This window comes from Strix aluco, unplaced genomic scaffold (genome assembly GCF_031877795.1).
Source record: "Strix aluco isolate bStrAlu1 unplaced genomic scaffold, bStrAlu1.hap1 HAP1_SCAFFOLD_96, whole genome shotgun sequence".
Classification (NCBI taxonomy): Eukaryota; Metazoa; Chordata; class Aves; order Strigiformes; family Strigidae; genus Strix; species Strix aluco.
In genome coordinates this window covers 86,050-103,509 of record NW_027436541.1, presented here as the reverse complement: position 1 = coordinate 103,509, position 17,460 = coordinate 86,050, and the positions used below count along the sequence as shown (strand labels likewise).

General features: G+C 51.6%; 1 protein-coding gene across 1 annotated transcript; it reads right to left on the bottom strand.

The window, feature by feature from the left end:
* On the bottom strand, nt 1–3,776 carry LOC141918954 (kinesin-like protein KIF20B). The gene is made up of 6 exons (XM_074813918.1): nt 3,732–3,776; nt 3,275–3,400; nt 2,872–3,008; nt 1,722–1,877; nt 484–660; nt 1–12 (listed from the first exon to the last, which is right to left on the bottom strand). The coding sequence occupies exons 2-6, from the start codon at nt 3,366–3,368 to the stop codon at nt 1–3; spliced, it is 576 nt and encodes a 191-aa protein (XP_074670019.1). The 5' UTR covers nt 3,369–3,400; nt 3,732–3,776.
* Nucleotides 3,777–17,460: the final 13,684 nt, after the last annotated feature.

Below are 17,460 nucleotides of genomic sequence, written 5' to 3'. Positions count from 1 at the left end.
TCAAACAGCCAGCTGTCCAACAAAAAGCCAACAACTTCATGTATGAGTGGCCTCTACTTAAAGCCAAGAAAGGTCATACAACAGCCTGGGAAGATGCAATGCAAAATTTTTATTTTAATCTACTTATGTAGGGTTATAAATTTCACCTCCCATTGTTTATGAAGTTCTTGGTTCTGTGCAAAAGGCAGCTGATGTGATAGTTGTTTCAGATTTCCAGTCTAATCAAATTGCAATCAAATGATCAAATAGACTTGAGTGTTTATTTGAACTACTAAGTTTTTTGAAACTTCAGTTACTGTTACAAATTCAGTTTCAGAAAAGCATAAAGCTTTTTTTTTTTTGTATTAGCTGCAAACAATTTCAATATGTTTGGAATAGAGCCAAAACATAGTGTTTTGCAGAGTTAGTGAATAACAAAAGAAAAATCACAAAAACAACTAAAAAAAAAATCCCACAGAAACGACAGAAAGAATGAGAGAGGACCTTTCCTGAATCATTTACTGCAGCTTGTTTCAGTTCTGCTATTTCTTTATCTTTTTGTATGGTGATAGAAGCCAAAGTCTTGAGCTGTACTTCCAAAGCTTCTATTAATTTATTTCTTTCTTCACGCCACTTTTGAAGATTGTTGTCCTTTTCTACCAGCTGTGCAGCAAGTCTTTCCTGAATGGGGGAAAAAATAGGTTAGAATTGAACACCACTTCTACAAACCATCTGAACTGTTCTGACAGCTTAGTTTGGCATAGTCAGTACTATTTTATGGCCTCAGTAGACTTGAGAGCCTATGTAGATCTTAAAAAGCTCACACAGAACTAGTTTCACTACAAATATACAAAAGCAAACCATGCTTCAAATGAGAAAAAACTGTATCTATATTTATACTGTTTGTGAAGAGAATTTTTGCCAAGAACCACCACTCCTGCTTGCCCACTTTCTGATTTTATTACTGGAAAGTCTCAGGCAAGCAAAGTCACAGACAAAGTGAAAGTAGTCCCAAGCTCCTAACATCCCCCTGTACTGATTGCAGGTCCAGAAGGTCATTGCTAACTACTTCTAGATGCAAGTACAGTTTTAGATTGCACAGATTCATACAATAATTTCATATGCTTAAGAAATTACAACCTTGATACAGCCCAGTGACCAGGCAAGGTATCCACCTTGTTATTAACTATCAGTCACTCTACTTTGAAAGTGGTATGGGAGCAAAACCACTAGCATTTTGACCAAGTATTTTTACTGGAAAGATCTGGAAAGAGGCTTTTTTTGTCAACTACTGCTTGCTTCTTCTCTTCCTTCTAAAGCCTCATAGGCTTCTCCGCCCCCCCCCCCCCTTTTTTTTTTTTTTCAGAAAAGCCAAGCAACAAATCTTGTTTTTCAAAGTATGTTTTCTTAGCTTCATTAAGTAGCAATTCATTTAAGCATAGGTTACTTATTGGTGTTTTACACACAAAGATGAAGTTTGAAGAAGGTGGTGGTGGTGATAGGATAGAAAGGAACAGGCACACTAACTTCCATTACGTATTACGCTTTTTCATTTTGTGACACTCCTATTCTTCCCTTTCACATTGAGATGATCTCATGTAGGCTTTGTCATGTGATAAATGAGGGGACTTTGACAAAGGCCAGCTCCCCTCAAGCGCCCACACTGTTAACACTTGACACGAGATCTGCTCTGTACTAACGACTTATGCTAGAGGACTCTGACGAGACCTCCAGTCACTTACAATTTCTGCTTGCTGCTCTACATAACATTCTCTGTCATCGGCAAATTTTCTCATTTCTCTGTTGTGATGGCTCTCAGCTTCTTTCACTTCACTCATGAGTCTCATTTTTTCCTCCAGCCAATTCTTTTTATCAGTTTGATACTTTGTCTCACTTTCCTATTTTAGTGGAACCAGAAATAAAGCCATAGGCAGAGATTAAGCAACAAAAAAAAGAAGTCTTAAAATCCAGATTACCATTAAACTCATTAATTTCAAAAAGATAACAGAAATACTAGCACAGTTTTACTCCAGCATATTCCCAAGTGCAAGTATTATATTCTCATTTGTTCCTTTCCAGTTAAAAAAATTGTTCAGCAGTTCTCAGAACTTATTATTCGGACTGGCACATCTTCAGGGAACAGACTTTTTTCCCTCTAAAAAATGCTCTGGGTAGGTCACAAACACTATTAAAGTTACACCAAAGGTAATGGCAAAAAGACCCTTTTTACTTACAAATTCCCAATCTTTTATACTTGCAGAACATGTTAAAAAACCTACTTCAAGACTGAAAGGCCAAAAATGCAGCAAAATTTGAATGGTAGAGAGAGTGTGTAACTAAGAATGTCGCTTCAATCACAGCAACTTTGCCTCCTTCTCTGCCACAATCAAACCTCTTGTCAGACATTCTCCCACATAGGACCTGAAAAGCTGCTTGAGAAAAAAGTCTACTTTCTAATCCAAGGAGAATTAAGAGGTAAATCCTTAGTCTAACAGGAAGGACTTACAGGTCACACAGCAAGCACAAGATCTTTAAACAGTCTGATTTATTTGCCCAAGCAACTGACGGGAAAAAGGCTTGAAACAATCCAACTCTTGACATCTGTTCAAGACAATTTTAAGAGGAGCCCAGCTAGAGAAGCACCGTCCATGGTAGCATAACATAGTGAAGGGTGCACTCCATTATGGAGCATCAGTGATGCTGTATATTACAAAGACACCACATCCAGACTTTGCTGCACTGATGCACGGCAGTTTTTAGAGGAGGTTTCCTTTACCAGAACTTGCCACATTGTGCCCTAGTTCTTGAAGATAGCAACACAAAAAAAATGTAGACTCCTAAATGAAAGTTATGGCTTTAAACCTAAGTATGAATTACATCACCATGTTTTACCTTCAGTTCTTTTCGCAGCTTTATTAATTCCTCATTTTCATCTATGTTTTTTTCTGTGGTTTTGCTCATCTTTTGCTGCCAGTCACTATTGCTCTGGTTATCCAGCTCTCTATATCTCTGCTTCCATGCTTCCAGTTCTAGTCAGCACACAAAATGAGGTTATATAACATAGTCTTAAATGCATATTTGACCACATTCACATCCTTCTACTAAAGTTACTTGGATTTATCAGCCATGACCACAGAGGGACAACAGAAGCCTTTAACTGTTAGAAGTTTGTTATGTACTATATAAAATTAATGCCTAAATAACACTCAGCAAATCAAAACAGAGATTTAAAGCAGCTATCACAATACATCCAAAACAATTTTGTCTCCTTGCTCCCTTTCCATGGAGAGATTACCCCAAACTAATCTGTTGGTCTCTTCTAATTTGGTTTCAATCACTTGATCTTGTTTAATATGAGTCTGTTCTTGTTCTTCTAATGTCATCCGCATATCTTCAATTATTTTTTCCTTTGCACACAGATCTGAAAATATATTTACAGATGAGCCCCCATCCTAGTTCCCACCATTCTCTCCCAAAGTGCCTTCATCACAAGTAATTTCCCCCATTTCCTGAGATCTAAAGCTCTATTAGAAAGAAATAGAGTATCTCTACTAAACTTTCCAAATCCAAAATTCTGAAGTGATTCTCATCAACTTGATTTAGGTGAGCATTTCATTGTTAATGTCAGACTAAGGCTTGTATTATACGAAAACCTAACTATTGTTCCACTGCTAAATGTTTATCAAACCTGCAAAAACTGTTATTGTGCTAGTTCATGTTTCAGGGTTTGACTTTTTCCACAATAGGCTTACTTTCAGAGCAACGTTTTCTTCCCACTTTCAATAGAGTCTCCTCACAATCCTTGAATTGGCTGCTTTCAATCAGTTCATTAGAGTTATTTTCTGCCAATTTTCTTTTAATGGTAGTTACAGTGTTGTCCTGTGTTACAATAAGATAAATTACTTTGAAGTTTTACAAAGTGAGCACTTAATAGGCTTAGTAATCTTTTAGATGCAAATATTTTTACAAATCTATCTGGGTAACCTGTATATGGGTTGTCAGAAGAACAAGTCAGTTACAGATCAGTTGCTTAAACAAAAAGCAGGTACACCTTCAGACAGTAATAAGCACAATGCTTTGCACTGTACAGAAAGTAGAGCAAGAGACTAGGAAACTACGAAATGCAAAAGGAGTTTACCACCTGAAGTATCCAGTGTCAAAAGAGTTGAGGAAATCCATGATTTGCTCAAAGGGCCAATGGTCAGCTCTACAAGTTCATCACTTTCTTGTCATAGTTGGTAGAGCTGGGAGTCTTAACCACCTTCAGCAAAGCCACAGATCATTTTTATCATGAAAGATCTGATGCAATTTGAAAGCCTAGTCAGTTCTGTCATACATACTTTAGACTATGTATTTGACCAAGAATAAAGTTTCTTTACTCACAAGATGACACAAGTGGCAAGCCATGCTGGTTGCCAAGGACCAATCACTCATCTAAGTAATTCATTAAAAAAAATAATGATCTATAGAACAGACTTGAGGTTTGTTGTCACATTTTAAGTTTCATCCCACACAGTCTCATAGAAACACTGGACAGAGCTAGAGCCTTTCTCTTGGAAGGAGCAGTGATAGGAAGCAGTCATCACAACTGTTACCACTCTGAGCATTAATACTATTGAAAAGCTAAGTTGCTCAGAGGCAGAGAGGGAATAGAAGATTAAGTATGGTCAAAGCTTTAAGTTCACAGTGGAAGAGAAAAATGGATCAGAGCGCTGCCTAAGTTTAACTTAAAATGTTCTCAGAACTACATTTCAGGTTACAGGGCATCAGGCTCAAAAAAACACCTAACCGCGTGTTTTGATTTTTTTTTTTTTTTAACCTGTGTACATGTAGCCAAGCCAGCCTTTTGGCATTCAGCAGCCAGCAGCAGACTAGCCAGCTGCAAATTTTATTGATCGCATCAAAAGCAGAGATACCCTGGCCATCCACTCTTAGATCAAATGCTGCTCAATACATTCATATTATTGCTCTGCCTTAGAAAGATTGTGTGCATCATGGTAGTAGGTGGGACACACTGATTTTTGTTGCCAATTTACACAACCACTGTCCTTCTCACACTAACTTCTAACTTCAATTAAATTTGAGCTTTTGCTGCAGCAAAACCTCCTTTCCTTCCTCTTCCATTCAGGCAAAAATAAAAAAGACAGTGACATAATCCCTCTCTTCCCACAGCTGGAGTCCTCCCAGTTTGAGTGTTGTTTTGTTCTTTAGAGTGGCTCTTCATAGTCTCATCGACAGTCCTCCAATAATAACTCCAGATCACTGCTTCCAGAAATCCTATTTTCCACACACACCTCTGCACACATTTTGCTGTAACTTCAGTTGTAATGCCAACTTCGCCTGCTACCATTTCAAGAAAGTAGCAATTACTTACAGAAAATTTCAATTTTCCAAAATAGTCAAGTCCGTTATAAGCACAGATTTAATTTTTTTGTAAACAGAAAATTGAGATGTCTAAGACTTACATAGTCTTTTATGGTTTCTTCTAAACAGGATATCAAATCTTGCAGTCTCGTGATAGAATCATCTTTTTGTTCTGCGATGTCCATTAGTTCTTGAATCCTTTTATTCTGCGTATTCATTTTCTTAGAAAAGAAAGTAGTTCAGTCAATGCTAAATTCTTGAACTATACAATGCATTTAGAAGCAAGATCAGTTAAGCTGGTACCCCACTACTAAATTCTTGAACTATACAATGCATTTAGAAGCAAGATCAGTTAAGCTGGTACCCCACTACCCCACTGACCCGCTGACCACTGTGACGTGGCCCCCATAGTGACGTGGCCAGCACTGACCTGCTGCCCACTGTGACATGGCCCCCACAGTGACATGGCCACCACTGACCCACTGACCACTGTGACATGGCCCCCAAAGTGACATGGCCACCACTGACCCGCTGACCACTGTGACATGGACCCCACAGTGACATGGCCAGCACTGACCCGCTGACCACTGTGACATGGCCCCCACAGTGACATGGCCACCAGTAGATCTGCTGCCCACTGTGACTTTGCCCCCATAGTGACGTGGCCACCACTGACCTGCTGCCCACGGTGACATGGCCCCCACAGTGACATGGCCAGCACTGATCTGCTGCCCACTGTGACATGGCCCCCACAGTGACATGGCCACCACTGACCCGCTGACCACTGTGACATGGCCCCCAAAGTGACATGGCCACCACTGACCTGCTGCCCACTGTGACATGGCCCCCATAGTGACATGGCCACCACTGACCTGCTGCCCACTGTGACATAGCCCCCAGAGTGACATGGCAACCAGTGGCCTGTTGCTCCTGTGACATGGCCACCACTGACCTGCTGCACATTGTGACATGACATCAAAGTGACATGGCCTCCAGTGACCTGATCCCCACTGTGGCATGTCCCATACAGTAACATGATCACTACTGACATGCTGCCCACTGTCACATGGCCCCACAGTGACGTGGACACCACTGACCTGCTGCCCACTGTGACTGGCCACCACAGTGACATGGCAACCAGTGGAGTGTTGCTCATTGTGACATGGCCACAACTGATCTGCTGCCCACTGTGACATGACCTCACAGTGACATGGCCACCACTGACCCGCTGACCACTGTGACATGGCCCCCACAGTAACATGACCACCACTGACCCGCTGACCACTGTGACATGGCCCCCATAATGACATGGCCACCACTGAGCTGCTGCCCACTGTGACATGGCCCCCATAGTGACATGACCACCACAAAAATGCTGCCCACTGTGACAAGGCCCCCACAGTGACATGGTCACTACTGACATGCTGCCCACTCTGACATACCCCCCACAGTGACATGGCAACCAGTGGCCTGTTGCTCCTGTGACATGGCCACAACTGATCTGCTGCCCACTGTGACATGACCTCACAGTGACATGGCCACCACTGACCCGCTGACCACTGTGACATGGCCCCCACATTGACAAGGCCACCACTGACCCGCTGACCACTGTGACATGGCCGCAACAGTGACATGGCCACCACTGACCTGCTGCCCACTGTGACATGGCCCCCATAGTGACATGGCCACGACTGACCTGCTGCCCACTGTGACATGGCCTCGACAGTGACATGGCCACAACTGACCCGCTGCCCACTGTGACATACCCCCCACAGTGACATGGCAACCAGTGGCCTGTTTCTCCTGTGACATGGCCACCACTGATCTGCTGCCCACTGGGACATGACCTCACAGTGACATGGCCACCACTGACCCGCTGATCACTGTGACATGGCCCCCACATTGTCAAGGCCACCACTGAACCGCTGACCACTGTGACATGGCCGCAACAGTGACATGGCCACCACTGACATGCTATCCACTGTGACATAGTCCCCACAGTGACATGGCAACCAGTGGCCTGTTGCTCACTGTGACATGGCCACCACTGACCTGCTGCACACTGTGACATGACCTCACAGTGACATGGCCACCACTGACCCGCTGCCCACTGTGACATGGCACCCACAGTGACATGGCCACCACTGACCTGCTGCTCACTGTGACATGGCCCCCACAGTGACATGGCCACCACTGACCTGCTACCCACTGTGACATAGCCCCCATAGTGGCATGGCCACCTCTGACCTGCTAGCCACTGTGATATAGCCCCCACAGTGACATGGCCACGACTGACCTGCTACCCACGGTGACATGGCACCCACTGTGACATGGCCACCACTGACCCGCTATCCACTGTGACATAGCCCCCACAGTGACATGGCAACCATTGGCCTGTTGCTCACTGTGACATGGCCACCACTGACCTGCTGCACACTGTGACATATCCCCGCAGTGACATGGCCACCAATGACCCGCTGACCACTGTGACATGGCCCCCACAGTGACATGGCCACCACTGACCTGCTATCAACTCTGACATAGCCCCCATAGTGACATGGCCACCACTGACCTACTGCCCACTGTGACATAGCCCCCACAGTGACATGGCAACAAGTGGCCTGTTGCTCACTGTGACATGGCCACCACTGACCCGCTGCACACTGTGACATGACCTCACAGTGACATGGCCACCACTGACCTGCTGCCCACTGTGACATAGCCCCCACAGTGACATGGCAACCAGTGATCTGTTGCTCACTGACATGGCCCCCAGAGTAACATGGCCACCACTGACCTGCTGCCCACTGTGACATAGCCCCCACAGTGACATGGCCACCACTGACCTGCTGCCCACTGTGACATGGCCCCCATAGTGACAAAGCCACCACTGACCTGCTGCCCACTGTGACATACCCCCCACAGTGACAAGGCAACCAGTGGCCTGTTGCTCCTGTGACATGGCCACAACTGATCTGCTGCCCACTGTGAGATGACCTCACATTGACATGGCCACCACTGACCCGCTGACCACTGTGACATGGCCCCCATAGTGACATGGCCACCACTGACCTGCTGCCCACTGTGACATGGCCCCCATAGTGACAAAGCCACCACTGACCTGCTGCCCACTGTGACATACCCCCCACAGTGACAAGGCAACCAGTGGCCTGTTGCTCCTGTGACATGGCCACCACTGACCTGCTGCCCACTGTGACATGACGTCACAGTGACAAGGCCACCACTGACCCGCTGACCTCTGTGACATGGCCGCAACAGTGACATGGCCACCACTGAACTGCTGCCCACTGTGACATGGCCCCCACAGTGACATGGCCACCACTGACCTGCTGCCCACTGTGACATGGCCTCCACAGCGACATGGCCACCACTGACCTGCTCCCCCCTGTGACATGGCCCATACAGTAACATGATCACTACCTACATGCTGCCCTTTGTCACATGGCCCAACATTGACGTGGCCACCACTAACCTGCTGCCCACTGTGACTGGCCACCACAGTGACATGGCCACCAGTGGACTGTTGCGCATTGTGACATGGCCACAACTGATCTGCTGCCCACTGTGACATGACATCACAGTGACATGGCCACCACTGACCCGCTGACACCTCTGACATGGCCCCCACAGTGACATGGCCACCACTGACCCACTGACCACTGTGACATGGCCCCCACAGTGACATGGCCACCACTGACCTGCTGCCCACTGTGACATGTCCCATAAAGTAACTTGACCACTACTGTCATGCTGCCCACTGTCACATGGCCCCACAGTGACGTGGCCACCACTGACCTGCTGCCCACTGTGACTGGCCACCACAGTGACATGGCCACCAGTGGACTGTTGCTCATTGTGACATGGCCACAACTGATCTGCTGCCCACTGTGAAGTGACCTCACACTGACATGGCCAGCACTGACCTGCTCCCCACTGTGACATGGCCCCCATAGTGACATGGCCACCACTGACCTGCTGCCCACTGTGACATACCCCCCACAGTGACATGGCAACCAGTGGCCTGTTGCTCACTGTGACATGGCCACCACTGACCTGCTCCCCACTGTGACATTTCCCATACAGTAACATGATCACTACTGACATGCTGCCCATTGTCACATGGCCCCACAGTGACGTGGCCACCACTGACCTGCTGCCCACTGTGACATGGCCCCCATAGTGACATGGCCACCAGTGGACTGTTGCTCATTGTGAAATGACCACAACTGATCTGCTGCCCACTGTGACATGACCTCACAGTGACATGGCCACCACTGACCCGCTGACCACTGTGACATGGCCCCCACAGTGACATGGCCACCACTGACCCGCTGACCACTGTGACATGGCCCCCACAGTGACATGGCCACCACTGACCTGCTGCCTACTGTGACGTGGCCCACATAGTGACGTGGCCACCACTGACCTGCTGCCCACGGTGACATGGCCCCCACACTGACATGGCCAGCACTGACCCGCTGCCCACTGTGACATGGCCCCCACAGTGACATGGCCACCACGGACCTGCTGCCCACTGTGACATAGCCCCCATAGTGACATGGCCACCACTGACCTGCTGCCCACTGTGACTGGCCACCACAGTGACATGGCCACCAGAAGACTGTTGCTCATTGTGACATGGCCACAACTGATCTGCTGCCCACTGTGACATGACCTCACAGTGACATGGCCACCACTGACCCGCTGACACCTGTGACATGCCCCCCACAGTGACATGGCCACCACTGACCCGCTGACCACTGTGACATGGCCCCCACAGTGACATGGCCACCAGTGACCCGCTGACCACTGTGACATGGCCCCCACAGTGACATGGCCACCACTGATTCGCTGACCACTGTGACATGGCCCCCACAGTGACATGGCCACCACTGACCTGCTGCCCACTATGACGTGGCCCCCATAGTGACGTGGGCACCACTGACCTGCTGCCCACTGTGACATACCCCCCAGAGTGAAATGGCCAGCACTGACCCGCTGACCACTGTGACATGGCCCCCACATTGACATGGCAACCAGTGGCCTGTTGCTCACTGTGACATGGCCACCACTGACCTGCTGCACACTGTGACATGACCTCACTGTGACATGGCCACCACTGACATACTCCCCACTGTGACACGTCCCATACAGTAACATGATCACTACTGACATGGTGTCCACTGTCACATGGCCCCACAGTGACGTGGCCACCACTGACGTGCTGCCCACTGTGACTTGCAACCACAGTGACATGGCCACCAGTGGACTGTTGCTCATTGTGACATGGCCACAACTGATCTGCTGCCCACTGTGACATGACCTCACAGTGACATGGCCACCACTGACCCGCTGACCACTGTGACATGGCCCCCATAGTGACATGGCCACCACTGACCTGCTGCCCACTGTGACATGGCCCCCATAGTGACATGGCCATCACTGACCTGCTGCCCATTGTGACATGGCCCCCATAGTGACATGGCCACAACTGACCTGCTGCCCCCTGTTACATACCCACCACAGTGACATGGGAACCAGTGGCCTGTTGCTGCTGTGACATGGCCACCACTGATCTGCTGCCCACTGTGACATCACCTCACAGTGACATGGCCACCACTGATCCGCTGACCACTGTGACATGACCCCCACATTGACAAGGCCACCAGTGACCCGCTGACCACTGTGACATGGCCCCCATTGTGACATGGCCACCACTGACCTGCTGCCGACTGTGACATAGCCCCCATAGTGACATGGCCACCAGTGGACTGTTGCTCATTGTGACATGGCCACAACTGATCTGCTGCCCATGGTGACATGACCTCACAGTGACATGGCCACCACTGACTTGCTGACCACGGTGACATGGCCCCCACAGTGACAAGGCCACCACTGACCCGCTGACCACTGTGACATGGCCCCCATAGTGACATGGCCACCACTGATCTGCTGCCCACTGTGACATGGCCTCCACAGTGACATGGCCACAACTTACCTGCTGCCCACTGTGACATACCCCCTAGAGTTAAATGGCCACCAGTGGACTGTTGCTCATTGTGACATGGCCACAACTGATCTGCTGCCAACTGTGACATGACCTCACAGTGACATGGCCACAACTGACCTGCTGCCCACGGTGACATGGCCCCCATAGTAGACATGGCCACCACTTACCTGCTGCCAACTGTGACATAGCCCCCATAGTGACATGGCCACCACTGACCTGCTGCCCACTGTGACATGGCCCCAATAGTGATATGGCCACCATTGACCTGCTGCCCACTGTGACTGGCCACCACAGTGACATGGCCACCAGTGGACTGTTGCTCATTGTGACATGGCCACAACTGATCTGCTGCCCACTGTGAAGTGACCTCACATTGACATGGCCAGCACTGACCTGCTCCCCACTGTGACATGGCCCCCATAGTGACATGGCCACCACTGACCTGCTGCCCACTGTGACATACCCCCCACAGTGACATGGCAACCAGTGGCCTGTTGCTCACTGTGACATGGCCACAACTGACCTGCCCCCCACTGTGACATTTCCCATACAGTAACATGATCACTACTGACATGCTGCCCATTGTCACATGGCCCCACAGTGACGTGGCCACCACTGACCTGCTGCCCACTGTGACATGGCCCCCATAGTGACATGGCCACCAGTGGACTGTTGCTCATTGTGACATGGCCACAACTGATCTGCTGCCCACTGTGACATGACCTCACAGTGACATGGCCACCACTGACCCGCTGACACCTGTGACATGGCCCCCACAGTGACATGGCCACCACTGACCCGCTGACCACTGTGACATGGCCCCCACAGTGACATGGCCACCACTGACCCGCTGACCACTGTGACATGGCCCCCACAGTGACATGGCCACCACTGACCTGCTGCCTACTGTGACGTGGCCCACATAGTGACGTGGCCACCACTGACCTGCTGCCCACGGTGACATGGCCCCCACACTGACATGGCCACCACGGACCTGCTGCCAACTGTGACATAGCCCCCATAGTGACATGGCCACCACTGACCTGCTGCCCACTGTGAAATGGCCCCCATAGTTACATGGCCACAACTGACCTGCTGCCCACTGTGACATACCCCCCACAGTGACATGGCCACCAGTGGACTGTTGCTCATTGTGACATGGCCACAACTGATCTGCTGCCCACTGTGACATGACCTCACAGTGACATGGCCACCACTGACCCGCTGACCACTGTGACATGGCCCCCACAGTGACAAGGCCACCACTGACCCTCTGACCCCTTTGACATGGCCCCCACAGTGACATGGCCACCACTGACCTGCTGCCCACTGTGACATGGCCCCCAGAGTGACATGGCCACCACTGGCCTGCTGCCCACTGTGACTGGTCACCACAGTGACATGGCCACCAGAGGACTGTTGCTCATTGTGACATGGCCACAACTGATCTGCTGCCCACTGTGACATGACCTCACAGTGACATGGCCACCACTGACCCGCTGACACCTGTGACATGCCCCCCACAGTGACATGGCCACCACTGACGCGCTGACCACTGTGACATGGCCCCCACAGTGACATGGCCACCAGTGACCCGCTGACCACTGTGACATGGCCCCCACAGTGACATGGCCACCACTGACCCGCTGACCACTGTGACATGGCCCCCACAGTGACATATCCACCACTGACCTGCTGCCCACTGTGACGTGGCCCCCATAGTGACGTGGCCACAACTGACCTGCTGCCCACTGTGACATACCCCCCAGAGTGACATGGCCAGCACTGACCCGCTGACCACTGTGACATGGCCCCCACATTGACATGGCAACCAATGGCCTGTTGCTCACTTTGACATGGCCACCACTGACCTGCTGCACACTGTGACATGACCTCACTGTGACATGGCCACCACTGACCTGCTCCCCACTGTGACATGTCCCATACAGTAACATGATCACTACTGACATGATGTCCACTGTCACATGGCCCCACAGTGACGTGGCCACCACTGACGTGCTGCCCACTGTGACTTGCAACCACAGTGACATGGCCACCAGTGGACTGTTGCTCATTGTGACATGGCCACAACTGATCTGCTGCCCATTGTGACATGACCTCACAGTGACATGGCCACCACTGACCCGCTGACCACTGTGACATGGCCCCCATAGTGACATGGCCACCACTGACCTGCTGCCAACTGTGACATGGCCCCCATAGTGACATGGCCACCACTGACCTGCTGCCCACTGTGACATGGCCCCCATAGTGACATGGCCACAACTGACCTACTGCCCCCTGTTATATACCCACCACAGTGACATGGCAACCAGTGGCCTGTTGCTCCTGTGACATGGCCACCACTGATCTGCTGACCAGTGTGACATGACCCCCACATTGACAAGGCCACCACTGACCCGCTGACCACTGTGACATGGCCGCAACAGTGACATGGCCACCACTGACCTGCTGCCGACTGTGACATAGCCCCCATAGTGACATGGCCACCCTTGGACTGTTGCTCATTGTGACATGGCCACAACTGATCTGCTGCCCATGGTGACATGACGTCACAGTGACATGGCCACCACTGACTTTCTGACCACGGTGACATGGCCCCCACAGTGACAAGGCCACCACTGACCCGCTGACCACTGTGACATGGCCCCCATAGTGACATGGCCACCACTGATCTGCTGCCCACTGTGACATGGCCTCCACAGTGACATGGCCACAACTTACCTGCTGCCCACTGTGACATGACCTCACAGTGACATGGCCACAACTGACCTGCTCCCCACTGCGTCATGTCCCATACAGTAACATGATCACTACTGACATGCTGCCCACTGTCACATGTTCCCAGAGTGACGTGGCCACCACTGACCTGCTGCCCACTGTGACTGGCCACCACAGTGACATGGCCACCAGTGGACTGTTGCTCATTGTGACATGGCTACAACTAATCTGCTGCCCACTGTGACATGACCTCACAGTGACATGGCCACCACTGAACCGCAGCCCACTGTGACATGACCTCACAGTCACATGGCCACCACTGACCTGCTGCCCACTGTGACATGACCTCACAGTGACATGGCCACCACTGACCCGCTGACAACTGTGACATGACCCCCACATTGACAAGGCCACCACTGACCCGCTGACCACTGTGACATGGCCGCAACAGTGACATGGCCACCACTGACCTGCTGCCCACTGTGACATGGCCCCCATAGTGACATGGCCACCACTGGCCTGCTACCGACTGTGACATAGCCCCCATAGTGACATGGCCACCACTGATCTGCTGCCCACAGTGACATGGCCCCCATAGTGACATGGCCACCACTGATCTGCTGCCCACTGTGACATGGCCCCCATAGTGACATGGCCACCACTGACCTGCTGCCCACTGTGACATACCCCCGACAGTTAAATGGCCACCAGTGGACTGTTGCTCATTGTGACATGGCCACAACTGATCTGCTGCCCACTGTGACATGACCTCACAGTGACATGGCCACCACTGACCTGCTGCCGAATGTGACATAGCCCCCGTAGTGACATGGCAACCAGTGGCCTGCTGCACACTGTGACATGACCTCACAGTGACATGGCCACCACTGACCTGCTCCCCACTGTGACATGGCCCCCACAGTGACATGGCCACCACTGACCTGCTGCCCACTGTGACATGGACCCCATAGTGACATGGCCACCACTGACCTGCTGAACACTGTGACATGGCCCCCACAGTGACATGGCCACCACTGACCCGCTGAGCACTGTGACATAGCCCCCATAGTGACATGGCCACCGCTGACCTGCTGCCCTCTGTGACATGGCCCCACTAGTGACATGGCCACAACTGACCTGCTGCCCACTGTGACATGGCCCCCACAGTGACATGGCAACCAGTGGCCTGCTGCTCACTGTGACATGGCCACCACTGACCTGCTGCACACTGTGCCATGACGTCACAGTGACATGGCCACCAGTGACCCGCTGACCACTGTGACATGGCCCCCACAGTGACATGGCCACCACTGACCCGCTGACCACTGTGGCATGGCCCCCACAGTGACATGGCCACCTCTAACCTGCTGCCCACTGTGACTGGCCACCACAGTGACATGGCCACCAGTGGACTGTTGCTCATTGTGACATGGCCACAACTGATCTGCTGCCCACTGTGACATGACCTCACAGTGACATGGCCACCACTGACCCGCTGACACCTGTGACATGGGCCCCACAGTAACATGGCCACCACTGACCCGCTGACCTCACAGTGACATGGCCGCCACAGTGACATGCCACCACTGACCTGGTGCCCACTGTGACATGGCCCCACAGTGACATGGCCACAACTGAACTGCTGCCCACTCTTACATACCCACCACAGTGACATGGCAGCCAGTGGCCTGTTGCTCACTGTGACATGGCCACCACTGATCTGCTGCCCACTGTGACATGACCTCACAGTGACATGGCCACCACTGACCCGCTGACCACTGTGACATGACCCCCACATTGACAAGGCCACCACTGACCCGCTGACCACTGTGACATGGCCGCAACAGTGACATGGCCACCACTGACCTGCTGCCCACTGTGACATGGCCGCCACAGTGACATGGCCACCACTGGCCTGCTGCTGACTGTGACATAGCCCCCATAGTGACATGGCCACCACTGACCTGCTGCCCACAGTGACATGGCCCCCACAGTGACATGGCCACCACTGATCTGCTGCCCACTGTGACATGGCCCCCACAGTGACATGGCCACCACTGATCTGCTGCCCACTGTGACATGGCCTCCACAGTGACATGGCCACAACTGACCTGCTGCCCACGGTGACATGGCCCCCATAGTGACAAGGCCACCACTGACCCGCTGCCCACTGTCACATGGCCCCACAGTGACGTGGCCACCACTGACCTGCTGCCCACTGTGACTGGCCACCACAGTGACATGGCCACCAGTGGACTGTTGCTCATTGTGACATGGCCACAACTGACCTGCTCCCCACTGTGATATGGCCCCCACAGTGACATGGCCACCACTGACCTGCTGCCCACTGTGACATGGACCCCATAGTGACATGGCCACCACTGACCTGCTGCCCACTGTGACATAGCCCCCATAGTGACATGGCCACAACTGAACTGCTGCCCACTCTTACATACCCACCACAGTGACATGGCAACCAGTGGCCTGTTGCTCCTGTGACATGGCCACCACTGATCTGCTGCCCACTGTGACATGACCTCACAGTGACATGGCCACCACTGACCCGCTGACCACTGTGACATGACCCCCACATTGACAAGGCCACCACTGACCCGCTGACGACTGTGACATGGCCGCAACAGTGACATGGCCACCACTGACCTGCTGCCCACTGTGACATGGCCCCCATAGTGACATGGCCACCACTGACCTGTTGCCGACTGTGACATAGCCCCCATAGTGACATGGCCACTAGTGGACTGTTGCTCATTATGACATGGCCACAACTGATCTGCTGCCCACGGTGACATGACGTCACAGTGACATGGCCACCACTGAACTGCTACCCACGGTGACATGGCCCCCATAGTGACAAGGCCACCACTGACCCGCTGACCACTGTGACATGGCCCCCATAGTGACATGGCCACCACTGACTTGCTGCCCACTGTGACATGGCCCCCATAGTGACATGGCCACCACTGGCCTGCTGCACACTGACACATGACCTCACTGTGACATGGCCAGTACTGACCTGCTCCCCACTGCGTCATGTCCCATACAGTAACATGAGCACTACTGACATGCTGCCCACTGTCACATGGCCCCACAGTGACATGGCCACCACTGACCTGCTGCCCACTGTGACTGGCCACCACAGTGACATGGCAACCAGTGCCCTGTTGCTCCTGTGACATGGCCACCACTGACCTGGTGCACACTGTGACATGACCTCACAGTGACATGGCAACCACTGACCTGCTCCCCACTGTGACATGTCCCATACAGTAACATGATCACTACTGACATGCTGCCCAGTGTCACATGTTCCCAGAGTGACGTGG

Bases quoted from the DNA above. Each gene is read 5' to 3' on its own strand.
- LOC141918954 (XM_074813918.1), bottom strand. From the start codon at position 3,368: ATGCGGATGACATTAGAAGAACAAGAACAGACTCATATTAAACAAGAT. The intron at 1,878-2,871 runs GTAAAACATGGT...CCACTAAAATAG, and splicing joins AGCTGCGAAAAGAACTGAAG to GAAAGTGAGACAAAGTATCA. The intron at 661-1,721 runs GTAAGTGACTGG...TCCCCCATTCAG, and splicing joins TAGAGCAGCAAGCAGAAATT to GAAAGACTTGCTGCACAGCT.